This window comes from Pangasianodon hypophthalmus, chromosome 21 (genome assembly GCF_027358585.1).
Source record: "Pangasianodon hypophthalmus isolate fPanHyp1 chromosome 21, fPanHyp1.pri, whole genome shotgun sequence".
In the NCBI taxonomy this organism is placed as follows: Eukaryota; Metazoa; Chordata; class Actinopteri; order Siluriformes; family Pangasiidae; genus Pangasianodon; species Pangasianodon hypophthalmus.
Window position 1 is genome coordinate 9,236,826 of NC_069730.1, and position 20,162 is coordinate 9,256,987.

The following is a 20,162-nucleotide window of genomic DNA, read 5'->3' on the forward strand; positions in this document are numbered from 1 at the left end:
GCTGACTACATAGCTTAGGTGAAATTTAATCTCTATCTCCGTTCCCTCTCCTCGTCTCCCTCCTAAAAGACTTATCTCCTCTTCCTACTCAGTCTTTGGGTGTGATATTTGACTGGTGTGGTAGCTGTGTACATCATTTTTAAAACTTCTGTATGTGTACTAGAGCTTTTGTCCTGGTAATTTAAAGATGTCAGGAATCTTGGACACGACAGCCAGATGTAAAAATTATGCTGCATTTGGCTATGTGGAGTGTGGTTCTTGCACTGGAAAGAAACAAAAAGCCATCAAGTCTTGTCTGGTGTGCTTGGACTCCTACTGTCCAGCTCACTTTGAACTCCATGAGGAACTGCACTCAGGACAGCACCACAAAATAATGAACGCCACAGGGTTTCTTCAGGACAAGATCTGCTCTAGGCATGACAAGCTGCTAGAGGTTTTCTGCTGCTTGGATCAGCAGTGTATCTGTCTCATGTGTACGATGGATGATCACAAAGGACATAGAATTGTGTCTGCTTCAGCAGAGAGAACAGAGAAACAGGTTTGTAATAAAAATGAAGTGTTTCGCAAATTAATGTATTAAACAAATACTACAAAATTTGAAATGCAGTATATGTTATACAAGGTTTTATTTAATGACATTTAATAAATAAAGTGCACACTTTCAACTGTACACTGCAAGACATTTCTCCTGACATATAATGGTCAGAGTTAAAACCTAAAACTCTTTCAAAGTAAAACTTATTCCATTGTACTGTCTATTGGTGTGTGTGATAGTGAGGTTTTAGTTGTATAATGAGGGGTGCTAAAAATAAATTTGCCAGGTCCAGCCTCTGTGTAATTTGAGTATGAAAACACACACAGATGCTGGCTGTTACCCACCTCATCAGGTTCTGGAACTCAGCAGAATGGTCTGTCCTAGAAAACCCCATGAGCATAGACAGCTACTGCAGACAGAGTAAAAATAAAAAGCGTAATATAATATAGTACTGCAGTGAGTCATGGCATATCTACGGGTGGAAAAATTCAGAAATTATATTTAAGTGAAAACATAGCTAATGTGATAAGTGTCAAAATCTCAATTAAAAGTGGAAGTATCCGGTAAAAAATTTAAATTAAAAGTGAAAGTTAAAAAGTTGCTACTTTTAAATATGCTGTATTAAAATGTAATATAATGTATTAAAAAGTAAAAAGTAAGTATTTTTATCTGATGAAATTAAGTAATGACATGCCTTCATGGGTAGATTTTATTAAGTTATCCAAAACTGTTAGAAGATGATTTTATTTCTAAAGCAAGTACACTGCTATTCCTGTAAACATCATTCAGTCTCTGTAAGTCATTTGCTGGTCATATGCATGACTAATGCAACATAGTTTTCTAATGAATTAATTAGAAGTAAAACATCATGTAAATATCCAGTATTTACCATTAGCTAGAATTTGACTTTCTAGACTAGCCAATTATATTAGCTGCTGGAATCGATGCTAGTCTACCCTGGCATTAGAAATCAGGCATTTGACTTTAAGTTAAATACAGACAGTTAATGTTAGCACTGAGACTTTCCTAAACATGCTTTTTCAAATTAGATTGAGTACAAGCCTCCTAGGGAGGCAAAGCCGGTAAGTCTTCACTTACTCCAGCATACTGAAACATTTTAGTGAGTCTCACAGCAGTCTAGTGGCTTATCCATCTTCAGATGCACATGGATGTGATAATCACTACAGATGAAGACTTGCCATGATTATAAATAAAAATGTAAACAGCTTAAATGTATTCTTTAATAATAAGTATATTGTATTTGTGAAATGATTAAATAAAACAGTTTGCTTGGTAGTGGACACACACACTAGGACCCTACTGCACATGCATGTAATGTTCACACAGTTCAACAGAATGCTAACTATTTAACAGAGCCAGATAGGTGATCCAAAGATGAAATCACAGCAGAGGATCCTGGACAGGAAAAGGGAGCTTGGGGAACTGCAGAAAGCTGTGGAGTCTCACAAGGTATGTTTAGGGGCATGATAGAAAAACAGCACCTAGAAAAACAGCACCTAGATCTGACTGACAGAAAGAAAAAAGAAGTAGTTTTGGATCACAGTGCAGCCCCAGAGAGTATTGCTGATAAGAAAGAGAGGGTCATTAATCACAAGTTGGCTACACTAAGGTATGAATGAGTGTGTGAATGTGTATTTGCATGGTGCCTTGTGATGGACTGGTGTCCCATCCAATTGTCTTAAATGTCAGGGAAATCATGGACAATACACTGATTATCTGGTTCAACTGAGTTAGGAGTTGGAAAAGAACAAGAACTTTTAAACAAGCTCCATCTTGTGTGTATGTGTGTGTGTGTGTGTGTGTGTATGTGTATACAGCAATCTGCACAGGCAGCACTGGAAGAGAGTGAGAAGACCTTCACTGAGATTATTTGCTTCATTGAGAAAAAACGCTCTGAGGTTCAGGACCTAATTCGAGCTCAGGAGAAGATTGCTGTAAGCCAAGCTGAAGGCCTCCTGAAGCAGCTAGAAGAGGAAATTGCTGAGCTTCAGAGGCAAGAGGAAGAGCTGCAGCAGCTCTCTCTAACAGAGGATCACATTCACTTTCTGCAGGTATTGCCTTTTTTTTCAGGAAACCAACTGGTGCAACAGTCCTCAGGTGGCTGTGGCTCTGTTTCAAGGACTCTATAATAAAATGCAGCATATACTATAAACTGTGTTCAAACATTTTTTGTTTCCTTGTTTGTAGCGTTATGTGTTTCTCACTGCCACTCTTGGATCTTCACATTTACCCACCATCACTGTTAGCTCTGTTCTCTCCTTTGTGGAAGTAGCAAAGTCTGTAAGTGAACTGAAAAAGCATTTGGAAGATTTTTGTAAAGTAGACATGGAGAAGATTGAAAACAGAGGTAATGTTCAAATCAGTTTATTTGCATTAACTGTTTCACTAATTCCCTTGGTAACCCTTATATTCTCTTTAGTACATAGTAACTAAAGCACTTGTAACGATTGTTTTCGCAAGCTGTATATTGTGCACATGCGCATGTGTAGTAGTTGTAGCTCTCCGTGTGTGTGCAGCACATTTTCCACACACAAGTTGTAGCCTGTCTGCTGATATTAAGAATCCATCTATCCAGACTGTAACATGGATGTAAAGGTGTCTATGCCATTAAACTATCTCTGCTGCACTAAGCAGAAGGTGTCATCAGGTGTGTTTTACTGGAGAGCCCAAAGATAAGTCTCTTTTATTCCCACTGTTCATATCACCTTTGCAGCCACGTTACACGCTGTCATAGCACTGTTTATAGCACCACAATTATAACATTTCTTTAAAAATGCCTGTGTATATTATAATGCTGCAGACCAGTCATTTCTTAGCATGTTTATTCTTAATTTCAATTTCAATTTTATTTTGTATAGCACTTTTAACAATGGACACTGTCACAAAGCAGCTTTACAGGAATAAATACATTCAAATTGTTAATTACATCCATTGTTAAAAGCGCTATACAAATAAAAGTAAATTGAATTGAACTTCTAGCTGCATGTGGTCCTAGTACAAATACTTCTGTCTTGTCAGAATTAAGTAGAATGAAGTTAATAAGCATCTAGTGTTTAATGTCCTTTACACATTCCTCAACATTATTAAGTGGGTGTCTCTCATCTGGCTTTGTTGAAACATACAACTGTGTGTCATCAGGATAAGAGTGGAAACTAATACCATGTTTCCAATTTTACGCAGAGGTAGCATATGTAAAGAAAAAAGCAGTGGGCCTAAAACAGATCCTTGTGGAACACCAAACTTTATCTTAGTATGTGTATAGAAGTCACCATTTACAGCTACATATAACAATCTGATAACAATCAGTCAAATAAGACCTGAGCCAGGAGTGAGCCATTCTCACAGGGCCAACAACATTTTCTAATCTATCAAAGAGAATAGCATGATCAGTGGTATTAAAAGCTACACCAAGGTCAAACAACATAAGCAAGGAGACACAATCCTGATCAGAGGCCAGCAGTAGGTAATTTACCACTTTAATCAGTGCTGTCTCTGTGCTATGATGAGGCCTAAATCCTGACTGATACATTTCATGAATGTTATTCCTGTGTAGGTATGAGCATAGCTGCTGTGCTACAATTTTTTTCTAAGATCTTGGAGATAAAGGGGAGGTTTGATATTGGCCTATAGGTGGACAACTGACAGGGGTGGAGGTCAAGTTTTTTAATCAGGGGTTTAACTGCTAGTTTAAATGATTTAGGTACATAGCTATTGCTAAGGGAAGAATTGATTATTTTTTAGAAGAAGTTTGATTGCTTCTGGAATTATCTGTTTGAAGAAACATGTAGGTAAGGGATCTAGTACATAAGTTGATTTTGATGAGGAAATTAGTGAAATTAGTTTGGTCTCTTGAAGGGGAGTAAAACATTCTAATCGTTGATCTGATAGTTATATTATTATCCACAGGGTTAGTTATAAAACTGTCTGCTTTTAAATTAATAATCTTTTTTGCCTGATATTTTCAATTTTGGGATTGAAAAAATTAAGGTCATCACTGCTATCTGCTGCATAGCTGCTAAGAATCTTTATTTTTCTTTTGGTAGCTGCTAAGAATCTTTATTATTATTTTGGTTATCTTCAATTAGGAGAGATTTTTTTTGGAGAGACAGAAATTTTCTATAGTTCAGGAAGCTCTCCTTTCATACTGTTTGAAATACTACCAATTTAGTTTGATGCCATTTATGTTTTAATCTTCAAATGGTCTGTTTTAAGGTGCATGTGTGATTGTTATACCCGGGTGCTAGCTTTTTCTAATTATTTTTCTTTTAAGTGGGTCTACCTTATCTAGCGCGCAGTGGAATATTGACTTTAAGCATTCAGTTGCCTGATCAACTTCTTTGGGATCAGACGGTGATCCCATCATAGTTGATAACTCTGGTTGATTATTGATAAAACTCTGTGCAGTAGTTGACGTGAATGTACGTTTGACATGGTTGCGTGGCAAGGTGCATATATTATGATTAAGATAAATTCTTTTTTATTTACACTGTTAGTTTTTTTTTCAGAATAACATAAATAGACCTGAGCAGAAAAACATAAGAATTAAAAAGAAATAGAAAAGCAGACTGAATATGAAAGCACTGAGTAACTGTGTAAACCACACACACACACACACGCGCACACACACGCACACACAATATGTAATCTATCTTTTTTTTCTCTTTTTCCTGTATCCATAGTGAAGCAAATTCAAATTCTTACACCCATGACCAGAGAAGAGGTCCTGCAATGTAAGTCATTCTGACAAAATGAACGCACACACACACACACACACAGACACAGACACACACTTCCACTGACACAATTATTTATGCAGCAAATTAATGCTATGCCTAAACCTAAATTCAACCTTAAGGTCAATACCCAAAAGGAGATATTTTGTAAAAAAAAAAAAAAAAAAAAAAAAACAGAAACAAACAAAAAAGCAACAGTTTTCCTTATGGGGACCAGCCATCACCCATTAAACAAAAATGATGTGCTTCATCATCAGATTACTGCGAGTTAACCATGGATCCCAACACAGCGTACAGACGCCTCAGCCTGTCCGAAAGCAACCGAGCAGTGTTCAACTATGACCGGGACCTGCCTTACCCAGATCATCCGGAGAGGTTTGACTGGCCCCAAGTGTTGTGTGAGCAGCCGGTGTGTGGACGCTTTTACTGGGAGGTGGAATGGAGTGGCAGAAATGGTGTTAACATTGCCGTCTCATATAAAAGCATCCGCCGTAAGGGTGGCCACAATGAATGCTGGTTTGGCTGCAGTGATCAGTCATGGAGGCTGTACTGCTCACCGACTAGATATGCCTTTAGGCACCATGGCATGGAGACATACATCCCCAAAATGAACAACTCCACCAGGATTGGCGTGTACGTTGATTACAATGCTGGGACACTGTCCTTCTACAGCATAGCTGGAAAAATGATTCTGCTCTACAAAGTTAAGTGTGAGTTCACAGAGCCTCTGTATCCAGGCTTTACTGTGTGGCCAGGCTCCAAACTGACACTATGTTGTCCTACAAAGGTCAAATAGATATAGATGAGATTTTTGAGTTTTCTTAGTCCAGTTCATGTTTCTGTTTTTTCTCAGGGTAAAATGGGTCATCCAGTTCTTCAGTAGCTTACAGCACTAAATAAGCTGGACCTTGTAAGCTGACATCGATTGTAAAGTAAAAATGTGGAGGTATATAGAATGTGCTTACAAAGATATTCAACAAAAATTGTAGAGAAGTTGGAGCAAAAGTACATTATTTTATGATAGCTGAGTGCTTTATTGGCCATTATTGGCTTGATAGTTACAATTCTAGAAAAGTATCAGTGCTGTTATATCTGTGACTGTGTCTGGAAGACTATTTGTCCAGCGGACAATCAGCAGCTGAACCACAGACATCGAAGAGGAGACGAATATTCTGGCATCAGAAGTGGAGCTGCTAAAATAAATGTAATTAGAGTGGAAACCACATACAATGAGAGCTTGTGCCTGCCAGTGCTCAGCAAAGGAGGAGACGGTTTTCCCTCCTTCTCCTCATCTTTTTTTTTTCTCCTCATCTGGTGTCACCTAGCAGATGAGTTCCCTTTTTCTGGGTGCTCTCAAGGTTTCTTCCTTATGTCATCTCAGGGAATTTTTCCTTGCCTCTGTCACCTCTGGCTAATTAGGGCTCTAAATCTGCGTTCAGATTCTGTAAAGCCACTTTGTGATAATGTCTATTGTTAAAAGCACTATATAAATAAAATTTGCAGGAATCATATCTGAATGTCTTTCCAGTCAGTCTTAAGGTGAAGTACTTCCTTGTGACCTACAGGTATAGGTTATCCAGGCCCTTGGTGGTTAGGAGGGGTGAAATTAGATTCTGTATGTTACCCTGTTCTATGAACCTGTTCTATGAACCTCAAATTAAAACAAGCTTGACAACTAGGCACAAAACATTTATGCCTTTTGATAATTACAAAAGTTGAATTATATTTTCAGGTTGAAAATCTGAGCTATACCAATATATTTTTAATCATGTTTATGTTTATGCTTTAAGTTTAATAAAAATGTATTCAATGTCATCAGTAATAAATAAATAAATTATAAATAAAATAAATTAATTAATTTAAAGATTTTTTAAAATTTCTTTTAAAAAAGAAGAATTTTCAATTCATAAAAGGATATTTAACAACAACCCAGTCCCTGCCCTAATTCATACATACTTTACTAAAATACCATTCCCAGAATTTGAATAACTTGTACAAAACACACTACTTTTTCATACATATACACGTTTTATTGGTGCTTATACATGAGGGGGAAAATGCCAGGCTCAACACAGCAAATTTGCCCCCAATGCAAAAATTAAAATGCAGTATTTAACATTTATTTAGCTTCAGATTTTTTTGAAATCTTCGGTTTAGAAAAGCGTATCCAAAATAATATAAATAACAGGCCCCAGTTTATACCAGTTCATATGCACATTTAATAGCTAGATTTTAAAAAAAAAAAAAAAAACTGGCTAGTGTTTCTTTGTTGTGTAATTCTTATGTTCATGAAAGTTAGCCTATATTAACAACCAGTCTGATAGAAAAAAAAATTCACATTTACCTTACTCGTAGCAACTTCTATACAAAGAATATCAACTGTCACACACACTCGACGTATATTCGTACATAGTGGAATGCCAGTGGAATACTTTCAACTAGATTTCAGAGTGTGGCTGCAAGTGATTCCCTTCAATTCATTCACAATATTATAGGCCTACTGTATTTTCAATCACAGGATTATTAGTGAGGTTGGTCAATTTCATATTCGTCTAACATTCAGGAACAAGGATGCTTGGTAAACCAGATAAACAGTATAATACCTTTACTTATATTTTTATCTTAGTGATATTAGAGGCCATTGTTTGGGAATAATACAAGAAGGTGAGCAGGGCTGCCGCAGTGACCGTTGTGGCCTAACCACTAGTCTTCCAGGGACCCATATTCTGATATTAAAAGTAATCGGACATAAAAGTTTATATGGCTGCTATTCTTTACTTTAACGTAGAGGTCTCCAACCTTTTTGTGAGTGAGGGCTCCCTACATGGATAAAACAAAGTAGAGGGCTACTTGTTTGATATACTCAAAAAATTATTATAAAAATAAATATAAACAGATTTTTTTTCCTTTTACTTTACTCTTAATCAACATGGGTCCCTAGAGGACTAGTGGTTCCCGGCCAGGGAACCAACCCGCATGCAACAGTGTGCTCTTAGTGCCCATCCCAAGCCCGGATAAAATTGGGGAGGGATGTGTCAGGAAGGGCATCTGGCATAAAAAATGTGCCAAATCAAATACATGGGCCAATGATCCGCTGTGGCAACTGCTAACGGGGGCAGCTGAAAGAGGAACAACAATTTTACTTTTAATCACCATCATATTATTCCTTTGAAATGAAATATCTTGACATCCCCACTCAAAAAATATTAATGATTTCTCACAAGCATTTTAAATTATTTTTTATTCAACAATCAATCCTGGAAAAATATTGAAATATGTGCATTTATAATTTTCTTTCTGTAAATCACATTACATTTTGTATACCACATACATTTGGTATTGTCCAAATTAGCCTACTTTTATAGGGGGAAAAAAAAAAATTAAAAAAAAAACAACAACAAAAATAGTGGTTCTCTATTGGCCTTTTAATGGGAAGCTTGGCATTGCATAATGTCCTCTTCCTTATAATCAGGAGTATAACCTGACACTGCAACTCTAATTGAGTCCTCCAGATGTGCATAAGTAAGGTGTGCTCTGTGTTTGGCCTTAATGAAATTCATATCTGAAAAGGCAGATTCACACATGTAAGTTGAACCAAAAAGAGTGGCAAGTTCCATGGCTCCTGTGCAAATATTTCTGTACTTGTCTGGGTCCAAAAGTTTCCCCAAGTTTGGGGCTCCCTGATGGGCTTTGAGGTTAATGTCATATTGCAGAGTGAGAATCTCCATCTCAACCTCACTAGAATCCAGGTTAAATACATTACTTAGTTTCTCAGAAATGCATAAAATGTCTACTTTCATGAAAGGATTTGAAAGGAATGACATGCATAGTTCCAGCTTATCAAAGTCATTGAATCTGTCCTCAAATTCCTGTCCAAGCCTAGTCAAGAGTTCAGAGTACTTATTTAAAGCTCTGCCAAAGACCCTAGATGCAGACACATTGTTATTTAGTATTGATTGCATGAATCGAAAGTTCTGCAATTTCTTCTTCTGTAAATACACAGAGAAAAGGTTGATCTTGGCTTTGAATGCACTTACAGCACTGATCATATCACTGATGGTCTTACCTATGCGTTGCAGTTCGCATTTCATATAATTCAGTTTCCCAGTGATGTCGGTTAGGAAGGCATGGTCCAGCAGCCACTCAGTCTCCTGAAGCAGGGAGGTGTCCTTGCCTCTGGATTCCGTGAACACTGTGATTTCACACAAAAGTGATGAAAAACGCTGCAAAATCCTGCAAAATCCTGCTCAGTCTGGATTTCAGTGTGAAGCAACAGGTCACCATATTCAGCTGACAGCTCCTCCAAAAGTATGATTTTAACGACTGGAGTCATGACGTGACCAAATCCCATCTCTTTGGCACACATTGCCTGCTGGTGTATAATGCAATGGTAATGTAGAAACTTTGGAAAATCTGGGTCACCTCTGCATAACACAACAAAGCATTGTCACCGATACCAACTTTTCAAATGGCACATTCTTTTTCAGGAAATAATTCTTCACCGCATCATATCAATACCCCTCATTGTTGCCTTCAGGGGCAATAATGTCAGGAATTCCTCTTTCACAGAAAAATCACTGAAAACCATTCTGATGAAATCCATCAGCTGTGCTGTACTACTAGAGTCCACAGACTCATCCCACTGGATGGAGAACCATTTGCACGAACCCAATTCTTTTTCCAGCTGCTCCGTTACATAGCCATGACTCACCTTGCAATTGTGTTAGCCCCCAGTTGAACATCAGAGAGTGCACACATGATTTCCTTTCCATTCTTGTGATCCTTAAACAGAGTGTTCACCATCACAGTCATTGCTCCCTTCCGAGAATGTCACCATCCGAGAATGATTTTTTGTGTTTTGTCAAAAAATGAGCAACCCTAAATAAAGCTTTGGTTGCAGCTTGCGACTTTTTAGCGGGGCTGGTAAAAAAAAAAGATTGTTGTCTGCTTAATGTTGCTTTCAACTCATGAACTTTTTCTTTTCTCAGTACCTGGAGGATAGCTGCCATTGAAATTCTTGTGGGTTGTGGTAGAATGTCTCTCCAGACTGTGTCTCTTGGCCACCGCTATGCTAGCTGTACAGATGAGGCATACACTTTTATCACTGACATTTATGAAGAGGAATTCTGTCTCCCACTCCTCATTAAAATAGTATGTCTTTTTTTTTTTTTGCATGACCTGGTTCCATCAGCCATAATTAATCCTTTGGTTTTTTTTGTTATAGTTGATACAGTTGATGCTGCCATAGCCTCAACTCACAGAATAGCCTATGAGAAAATGTAACATACGTTAACGTACATAAACTTAAAAATATTAAAATGATTAAATGATTTTATTTAATGTTTTAATGTTACATGAAATATTAACATAGTTCTTTTTCTCATTTTATGTAAGTATTATGAAAAAATAAATTAACGAAAATTAAGGATTAAAATTGAGGCTATTTATAGAATGTGATGGCGGGCGACTCACAGACTCTGTGCGGGCTACCAGTGGAGACCACTGATTTAACGGCTAATTAAAAGGACATTAACCCACCTCATTCAATCAAATAGAAATTTCACCTCAATTGGCCTCAATTAATTTACTCGAATCCGACTGAGGTGTACACGTGGATATTTTCTATTCTAATTGAGCTATCGGTTGGAGTATAATCGGAATATTATGCTGCATGTAAACGTAGCCAGTAATGTTGGGTAAAAAGGCCTGACTAGTAGACTTCATCCCAAAGATGGCCCTGTGCGGTCCAGTCAAGTTCTTCTACACCAAATTCTGCAAATATACCTTGCTTTGTGCAGGGAGGTTTTGTCATGCTGAAACAGGAAAGGGCCCACATATTGTTGTCTTTGTAGCATAGCTCACTGGCCACACTACTAGGTAAGCCTACACTTGTTCATGAACATAAATAGCCAAGCGGGACATACAACTGCAAAATGTTTTGACTTTTGGAATCACCTTTGGTATCATCTGGATTTCTGCCTTAATTACTCATAAAATGTGATTGGATCTTTCTTCAGGATCAAGTCACAATAATACACTCATTCTGTCTAAACCAATAACACAAAGAGTTCTTAATTTGGGTCTTTGATTAATAATTCACAGCCCTGGCTGAAAAAATGATCCGAACCCTTTTTATTAGTAGAACTAGTAAAACCTCATTTGGCAGTAACAAAATCGACCAAAGTTTTCCTGTAGCTGCTGATAGGACTTATGACTTACTGACTACCACAGTGAGGAGGAATTTTAGACCATTAGTTCCTACAGCCCTAGGGTGAGGGTCAGATGCATGAACAGTCCTTTTCCAGGTCAGCATCTAAGATTGGTTAAGACAGGACTCTGACTTGGTCATTATAAAACAAAATTTTATATTTTAAACATAAAATTTTCTTCTTTTTAAACCTTTCTGTTGTTCATGTGTTTTGAATTCAGTTAAATTTTATTTGTGTAGAACTTTTAACAATGGATATTGTCATAAAGCAGGCTTATAGAAATAAATACATTCAAATTAAATTAAATCAAAATAAGTTGTATATGTGTGAATTTATACCTAATGAGCAAGCCAGAGGCAACGGTGACAAGGAAAAACTCCCTGAGACGATATGAGGAAGAAACCTTGAGAGGAACCAGACTCAAAAGGGAACCCATCCTCATCTGGGTGATAACAGATTATTATAAATAAATCAGCAATTATAAATAAATCCCTTCTATAACTGTGTACTACATGGTCTAAAATAGTGCAATTGTGCAAGAGTAAATTCATTACAGTTTTGACATGAAGTCTGGTTTGTTGAACCTATCCACTCTCCACTGATGGAGACCTGACTGCAAACCTGCTCGTGGCAACCGCAGCCCCAAAGCCACCACAGCAATCACAGTCCCAAGCCATCACAGTACAACTCCCCACGAGATCCCCAAGCCATCTCCACGGCCCCCAAGCGGCACCATCCCCAGCCATCCCAATGATCTTCAGGCCGACCATGTGGGGCCACCCCCAGCAGCAGCAAGCAACCTCCAACCGATGAGAACTCCAAACAGAAGCAGGGCATCTGGAGAGCAGAAAGATCAGGATCACTGGCATCTCAAGAGTAGCATTGAGGTTTTTTAAATCAGGGGCTTGATAACTGCTAGTTTAAATGATTTAGGTACATAGCCAATGCTAAGGGAAGAATTATTTTTAGAAGAGGTTTGATTGCTTCTGGAATGATCTGTTTGAAGAAACACACAGGAACACTGTGATCTAGTATACGTGTTGATGAATTTGATGAGGAAATTAGTGAAATTAATTTGGTCTCTCAAACATTCTAATCGTTGATCTGATATCATTGTATTATTATCTACAGGGTTAGTTATAAAACTGTCTGGTTTTAAATTAATAGTCTGAATTTTTTTGCCTGATATTTTCAATTTTACCATTGAAAAAAATTAATTAAGTCACCACTGCTATATAATGATTGTATGAATGTTTCTATTATGGTCTTATTCCTAGTTAATTTTGCTACAGTATTAAATAAGAATCTAGGATTATTTTTGTTATCTTCAATTAGAGTGGAGAGATACATTGATCTAGCAGCACTAAGAGCTTTTCTATATCTCAGAAGGCTCCATGCTGTTAGAAATACTACTAATTTAGTTTGACACCATTAATGTTCTAATTTTTGAGTGGTCTGTTTTAAGGTGCGTGTGTGATCTTTATGGTTCACATGTGTTTTGATGTTTTCACTGTCAGCTGGATGGATGGAGTGATGGAGCACGTTCTCCTGTCCAACTGTCCAGGCCCTGAGGCAGCAAAGCAGCCACATGCTTTCACCTTGTCCTCTGAAATCTATTTGATCAGGGCATGGTTCACAGGGTAAGATTCATATGTACATTCCTTTCTTAAGAAGAGCAGACTCCGTCAGTAACCAGACTTTGTGTGTGTTTTATAGGACAGTGGGTGACTCCGTTTAGACAGGTTGTTAGCCCAGAGGTTTACAGATGTGGCCATTGAGAATGCACATCAAAGGAAAAGGGATCCTGCAATTTCATGCTGTATCAAGCAGGATCACACGCATGCAGTGGGCGCAGAAAAGACAAGACCAGTAGGGGGCAGTCATGTTTCATTTGTACAAATACGACTTGCTAGTAGCTACAGTGGTTCTACCAGGACATATACTGTATAAAGCATATACTCTTTTTCCAACCAGTAAACCAGTGCTGTTTCTTGTACTGAAGCCCATGATCTGCTTGTGCTTGGCCATTGGATCAGTGAACCTCTCTCAGAAACTTTTTGCAACAAGCAGCATACTGTGTGTTGAGCTACATTTACATTTATGGCATTTGGCAGATGCCCTTATCCAGAGCGACTTACAATAGTGCTTTGAAGTCTATCAGAAATACATTCTGATATTGGCTCACTAGGTCACAAGCTAGGAATTACCATCAGTCCAAAACTCTGTTTGGGAGGTTTTTTTTTGTGTGTGAAAGTGCTAATTTAAGTATTTTATGAAGAGGTAAGTCTTTAGACGTCGTTTGAAGACCGCCAGTGACTCAGCTGTTTGGACATCTAGGGGAAGTTCATTCCACCACTTTGGTGCCAGAACAGAGAAGAGTCTCGATGCATGCCTTCCTTGTACCCTGAGAGATGGTGGGACCAGTCGAGCAGTGCTAGAGGATCGGAGGGAGCGTCGTGCCATGCGAGGTGTGATAAGTGCTTTGAGATAAGTGGGTGCAGGTCTGTTTTTGGCTTTATAGGCAAAAACATCAGTGTTTTAAATCTGATGCGGGCAGCTACAGGAAGCCAGTGGAGGGAGCGCAGCAATGGGGTGGTGTGGGAAAATTTAGGAAGGTTGAAAACCAATCGTGCAGCTGCATTCTGGATCAGTTGCAGAGGACGAATGGCACTCAGGGGCAGACCTGCCCGGAGTGAGTTGCAGTAGTCCAGAGAGGAGGACAGCTGATTGTCCATGGTTACCCCAAAGTTGCGTGCAGTAACCGAAGGCGAGATCAGAGAATTGTCTAGGGAGATCGCAGGATCCTGAGATGGGGATGAATCACCTGGGATGAACAGCAGTTCAGCAGTTTTCGTGGGATTAAGTTTCAGCTGATGAGCTGTCATCCATGATGAGATGTCTGCCAGAGATGCTGATATCCAAGCAGAAACATGAGCGTCTGAGGGAAGGAAGGAGAGGATGAGTTGAGTGTCATCTACATAGCAGTGGTATGAAAACCTATGTGAAGATATGACTGCACCAAGAGATTAAGTATAGAGGGAGAACAGGAGAGGACCAAGTACTGAGCCTTGTGGAACACCAGTGGAGAGTCTGCGAGGAGCAGATGTGGATCCCCTCCATGTCACCTGATATGACCGATCTTCCAGGTAGGAATCAAACCATTGCCATGCTGCACCACAAATTCCTAGGCTCATGAGGGTGGACAAGAGAGTCTTGTGGTTCACTGTGTCAAACGCTGCTGAAAGGTCAAGGAGGATGAGGACTGAAGACAGTTTGGCTGATCTAGTGGCATGTAGCTTCTCAGTGAAGGCCAAAAGGGCTGTCTCTGTGGAGTGTGCCAGTTTGAGGCCAGACTGATTGGGATCTTGGAGGTTGTTCTGTGAGAGATAGCAAGACAGCTGATTATAGACAGTTCATTCATGGGTTTTAGAAAGAAAAGAGAGAAGTGATACCGGTCATTAGTTGCTGATGTCAGAGGGATCTAGAGTGGGTTTCTTCAGGATGGGAATTCAATTCAATTCATTTTTATTTGTATAGCGCTTTTTTACAAAGGTCATTGTCTCAAAGCAGCTTTACACAAACAAAAGTAAAGTGAAGTGTGTGTGTGTGACGTCTCTGATGAGCAAGCAGGGCGACGGTGGCAAGGAAAAACTCCCTGAGATGGTGATAGGAAGAAACCTTGAGAGGAACCAGACTCAACAGAGAACCCATCCTCATATGGGTTTACACTGTAGTGTGCGTGTGTGTGAGTACAATGTGTGTTGGTGTAGTCCATGGAAAACAGCTGAAGCGTTTTCGTGGCAGTATGAAGCATTGCCGGTGGACAGGTCCAGAGTGAAGGCGGGGGGGGGTCTGGATTACCAGCAGCTCAGGAGTGATGCTCATCTGGTCCAGAGCGTAGGGGGGTCTGGATCACCAGCAGCTCAGGAGTGATGCTCATCTGGTCCAGAGCGTAGGGGGGTCTGGATCACCGGCAGCTCAGGAGTGTAGCTCGGCAGAAGGAGAAGGAAAGTCGTTAGGTACACTCACAGTCACCGTGTGGAGATAAAACTCAACATCCACGAGTCCCCCAGATCTACTCCTTTGATAAAAACACTAGTCGCTAAATGCTAGGTTAAATAAATAAGTCTTCAACCTCGACTTAAACACTGAGACCGTGTCTGCTTCACGTACATTAACTGGGAGGCTATTCCATAATTTTGGGGCTTGGTAAGAGAAAGCTCTGCCCCCTGCCGTGGTTTTGGCAATGCGTGGTACTGATAGACAGCCTGCATCCTTAGAGTGAAGTAGGCGTGGCGGAACGTAAGGTACTAACATATCGCTTAAATACTGCGGAGCGAGACCGTTTAATGCTTTATAGGTTAGGAGTAATATTTTAAAATTTTTTATTTTTTTTTTATATAACCCTTGCTCTCTTGAATGAGGTTGGTACATGACCAGATGTTATGGAGCCATTGATGATAGTGGTGATGAAGGGGAGGAGGTCTTGAGAGATGGTCTGGAGCATTGTGGAAAGGATTGGATCCAATGGGCAGGATTGCAGGATAAGATGATTTGCAGGTTAGTTTAGAAAACTGTGTCAGTGAATGAGAAGGAGAATCCTCAGTGTGTAGTGTAGGAGTAGGAGTAGAAGTGAATGTCTGGAAGATTTTTCCAATCTTCTCATAATAAAAAGTGGCAAAGTCTACAGCAGTCAGGGAGGATGGAGCAGGAGGAGCCGGAGGGTTGAGTAGTGAAGAAAAGATGTTGTGGAGCTTGCGAGGTTCTTGTGCAGTGGATTCCAGCTTTTCCAGCTTTTCTTTGTAGAAGGCGGTCTTAGCAGAAGTCACTTCAGATGAAAATTTGGACAGGAAAGCACGGTAGGAGACAAGATCTGTGTCGAGTTGCGAGATTGTGTCGAGTTGAGAGATTCTCTCCGATTACTGCATAACACATCTGATAGCCAAGGAGCAGGGCTGGAAATCTTCCTGGGTTTAGAGGATAGAGGACAGAGGAGGTCCAAGGATGAGGAAAGTGAGGAGAGGAAAGTGTCAGTGGCTAGCTCCAATGGTAGGGAGGAAAAGGAGTGAGGGACAGGAAGGGATGATAGGGTGCAGGAAGCTAAGGAGGAAGGGGAGAGGTTTTTACGAGTGGGAGAGAAGTATAGATGGCTGGTGGTTTTAGGCAGGATACGGAGGGTGATGGTGAAGGATACCAAGAGATGGTCAGAGATGTGGAGAGGGGTAGCATAGATGTTTGTAGTAGGAAAGGGGCGGCTGAAGACAAGGTCCAGGGTGTTACCTCCTTTACATAAGGAGGACAGCTGTTGAAAGTTAAGGAAAAGGAATGGAGAAGAGGGAGAAGGCAAGAGGACCGGAGCTTGTCAGCAGGGAGGTTGAAGTTTCCAAGGACAGTAAGAGGGGTGTGAGTAGAGAAAAGACTGAGGAGCATGTCCATTTCTTCAAGGAAGGCCTCGAGGGGACCAGGAGGTCGGTACATGACAACGATGAGAAGGTTGACTGGAGAGGTAACTGTAACTACATGGAATTCAAAGGATGAGATGTTGAGATGAGACAGGGAGAGCAGTGTGAAGCACCATCTCCAAGACAACAGCAAACCTGTACCACCTGTACCACCATGTTTTCAGCTTTTCGTGGAGTGTGCGAGAAAGCATAAGCAGAGGATAAGGCAGCCAGTGTAGCCGAGTTCTGTGGAGAGATCCAGGTCTCAGTTAGTGCCAAAAAGTCAAGAGAGTAATGGGAAACTAAAGCTGAGATGAAATCAGCTTTCTTTACAGCAGACTGGCAGTTCTGCCCACCTACCACCACTGTTTGAGATTGAGACAACAGAGGAGGGTAGATGAGGTTACTGGTAGTGCGGCCTCTGGCTTGTACATGAAAGCTTCTGGGTCTGTGAGAGTATGTTGTCCCACCTGGTAGATATTGCACAACAAATTAATTTAAATTCTAAGAAGCGTGCCTGCAGGGTGCTGCATGATCATGCGTGAGGAACTGCGTGAAACGGCATGAAAAAACGAGCATTCTTAAAGGCCACATCTGTACATACATTTTGAAACCTGTTGAAAAATGTTGTACAGTATACATTTTTGCGTGCTATCAGTCTGGGTGGCGTGGATTTGTCTATTATTATGACTTGGATGAAGATCAGCCAACAAGTTATAAGTAATACAGTAATCCAGGTATGTTTTAAAGGATCACAAACCTTTTCTTGCATCTGTACTTATATGTGAATTGGGTTAGGAGAGGATGTAGAGCATGGGGTATTAAGGCTTCGTGATATCTGGGAAGGAGGCAGACATATGCTGGTAAATGCACATACACTCACTGTTCACATTCTTAGGAACAACTATACACTTGCACGTTCATAAAATTATCTAATTAGCCAATCTTGTGGCAGTAGTGCAATGCAAAAAAATCATGCGCTCTCACCAAATCTGGACAGTTGAAGAAAGGAAAAAGACCAGGTGATTTTTTAAATCTCAAGTGTTTAATTGTGCCTGTGCCCATGATAGCATCAGATTCTTCTTCTTGGCTGACAGGAGTGCAACCTGATGTGGTTTTCTCCTGTTGTAGCCCATCCACTGCTAGGTTCGATGTTTTCTGCATGCTGAGATGCTTTTCACGATTGTAAAGAGTGATTATATGAGTTTCTATATCCTTCCTGGCAGCTTGAACCAATCTGGCCATTTTCCTCTGACCTCTCTTATCAACTGTCACTCACTCAGTGTTTTTTGTTTTTCGCAAAAAATTCTGTGTAAATTCTAGAGACTGTTTTGTATGAAGGAGATCAGCAGTTGAAATTCTCTGAAATCTGAAATTCTCACACCAGACCATCTGGTACCGATATCCATGCCACAACCAAAAAAAGAGATCACACTTTTTCTTCATACTGATGTTTGATGTGAACATTTACTGAAGCTCTTGACCTGTATCTGCATGATTTTTACATTGAGCTGCTGCCACATGATTAACTGATTAGAAAACTGCATGAATGTACAGGTATTCCTAATAAAGTGGATGGCGATTTGTTTCATTCCTTTTATTTGTTATTGTTCTTCTTTCAGCTGCTAGAACGTTTTACCAATGGATCTTGTATGCATTTTGTCATAACTTCTACAAACAGAGGATCCCTATGCCACAATTTCAGGCAAATATGAATTAATCAACTAAATGGACTCTACTGTAGTCTCTATATTGTCTATAACATTCTCTATAATAAGCACTGCATCCCTAGTGTGTGGATACAGTTTTCAGACATGAGGTCTTCACATGCTGACTGAGTAATTTACACAGCATGCATGCGCCAGCTACAAATAACCGTGCAGCTCTATATTAATTAAATGTAAACTACAATATCACCAGCCATAAAAACACACTAAATCCATTTATATTATTTAAGTCAACACTACAAATTAAATACAAAGTAGTGGCAGAATTCACTGTAACAACCATACTAACTCCAGAGGCATAACCGCATATAATCCCCTAACATTACTGTATTATGCATCCAGCTTGATTAAAGTCAAACAATGAAAATAGCACAGTCATACTTACTTAATATGCATGCATAATACATCTTATTGAAGGCAAGTGAATTACCCAACCACTAATTAAACTTATTGAACCAATATAAACATAGTGCTTAGTGGATCTTGAATGTCGGCGCAAGTCCTGCTCCTCTTACAGTGGTGCTGAGTTTGGTACTTGTGATTGGCACACTCTGATTGGTCAGTCCAGTAAAGCATAATGTAAAGGGACATCAGCCTCTTCAAAACACATGAGAACAGACTCCCACATAGATGCCCACTTTTCCTGGTGATGTATGCACATAAATTCAATTCAATTCAATTTTATTTGTATAGCGCTTTTAACAATGGACATTGTCACAAAGCAGCTTTACAGAAATAAATGGATTCACAAAAATATATTGTAAATATTTGAATTTATCACTGTGAATTTATCCCTAATGAGCAAGCCAGTGGCGAAGATGGCAAAGAAAAACTCCCCGAGATGATATGAGGAAGAAACCTTGAGAGGAACCAGGCTCAAAAGGGAACCCATCCTCATCTGGGTGCAACGGATAGTGCGATTATAAATAAATCCCTTCTATTGTGTACTATATGGACAAATAGTGCAATTGTGCAACCAATAAATTCATCACAGTTTTTGCAAGAAGTCCGGCTGGTTAAAATCTATCCACTGTCCACTAATGGAGTCCTGAGTACAAAGCTGCTCGTGGCAGCTGCAGCCCCAAAGCCACTACAGCAATCGCAGTCCCAAGCCATTACAGTACAGCTCCCCATATGTGATCCCCAAGCAATCTCCACAGCCCCCAGGTGGCACCATCCCCAGCAATCCAAACAGTTCTTCAGGCAGTCCATATGGGGCCACCCCCAGCAGCAGCGAGCAAACTCAACCGATGAGAACTCCAACCAGAAGTAGGGCATCAGGATGGATCAGGCAGCGAGGAGGAGCAGAAGGGGTCAAGATCACTGGCATCTCAGAAGTAGCATGTGTAGCTCGACAGAGAGTGAGGGAGAGAGAGAGATGGAGAGAAAGGAAGAGATTGTTAGGTGAGCTTTTGTCCTCTAATGGTTAAGCACGATGTACTTTGCATGCAGAGTGCAAGCAGGGACTCCGGCAAGGCTAGCTATGACAGCATAAC

At 39.9% G+C, this 20,162-nt stretch overlaps 2 protein-coding genes across 14 annotated transcripts in view; both read left to right on the plus strand.

The window, feature by feature from the left end:
* The first annotated feature begins 65 nt into the window (after nucleotides 1-65).
* On the plus strand, nucleotides 66-6,800 carry LOC113543050 (tripartite motif-containing protein 16). Of its 2 annotated transcripts, XM_026941010.3 has the most exons (6): nucleotides 67-538; nucleotides 1,910-2,005; nucleotides 2,374-2,607; nucleotides 2,744-2,903; nucleotides 5,236-5,286; nucleotides 5,547-6,800. In XM_026941010.3, the coding sequence occupies exons 1-6, from the start codon at nucleotides 188-190 to the stop codon at nucleotides 6,083-6,085; spliced, it is 1,431 nt and encodes a 476-aa protein (XP_026796811.1). In that variant the 5' UTR covers nucleotides 67-187; the 3' UTR covers nucleotides 6,086-6,800. The 2 variants fall into 2 exon arrangements, with proteins under 2 accessions (XP_053083590.1, XP_026796811.1); XM_053227615.1 differs by lacking the exon at nucleotides 1,910-2,005 and having other exon boundaries at nucleotides 66-538.
* LOC113543049 (neuropilin-1a) overlaps nucleotides 5,860-20,162 on the plus strand; it is a 136,900-nt gene continuing 122,597 nt past the window's right edge. For 4 of the 12 annotated variants that reach the window (XM_053227611.1, XM_053227610.1, XM_053227606.1 and 1 more), the window contains exons 1-2: nucleotides 9,107-12,385; nucleotides 13,016-13,138. In XM_053227611.1, coding sequence (XP_053083586.1) covers nucleotides 13,127-13,138 — 12 coding nt within the window. In that variant the 5' untranslated portion in view covers nucleotides 9,107-12,385; nucleotides 13,016-13,126. Of the gene's footprint in view, nucleotides 6,000-9,105; nucleotides 12,386-13,015; nucleotides 13,139-14,507; nucleotides 14,645-19,933; nucleotides 20,071-20,162 lie in introns of those variants that run through there. The other 8 variants (XM_034314908.2, XM_034314909.2, XM_034314910.2 and 5 more) reach the window with 5 other exon arrangements.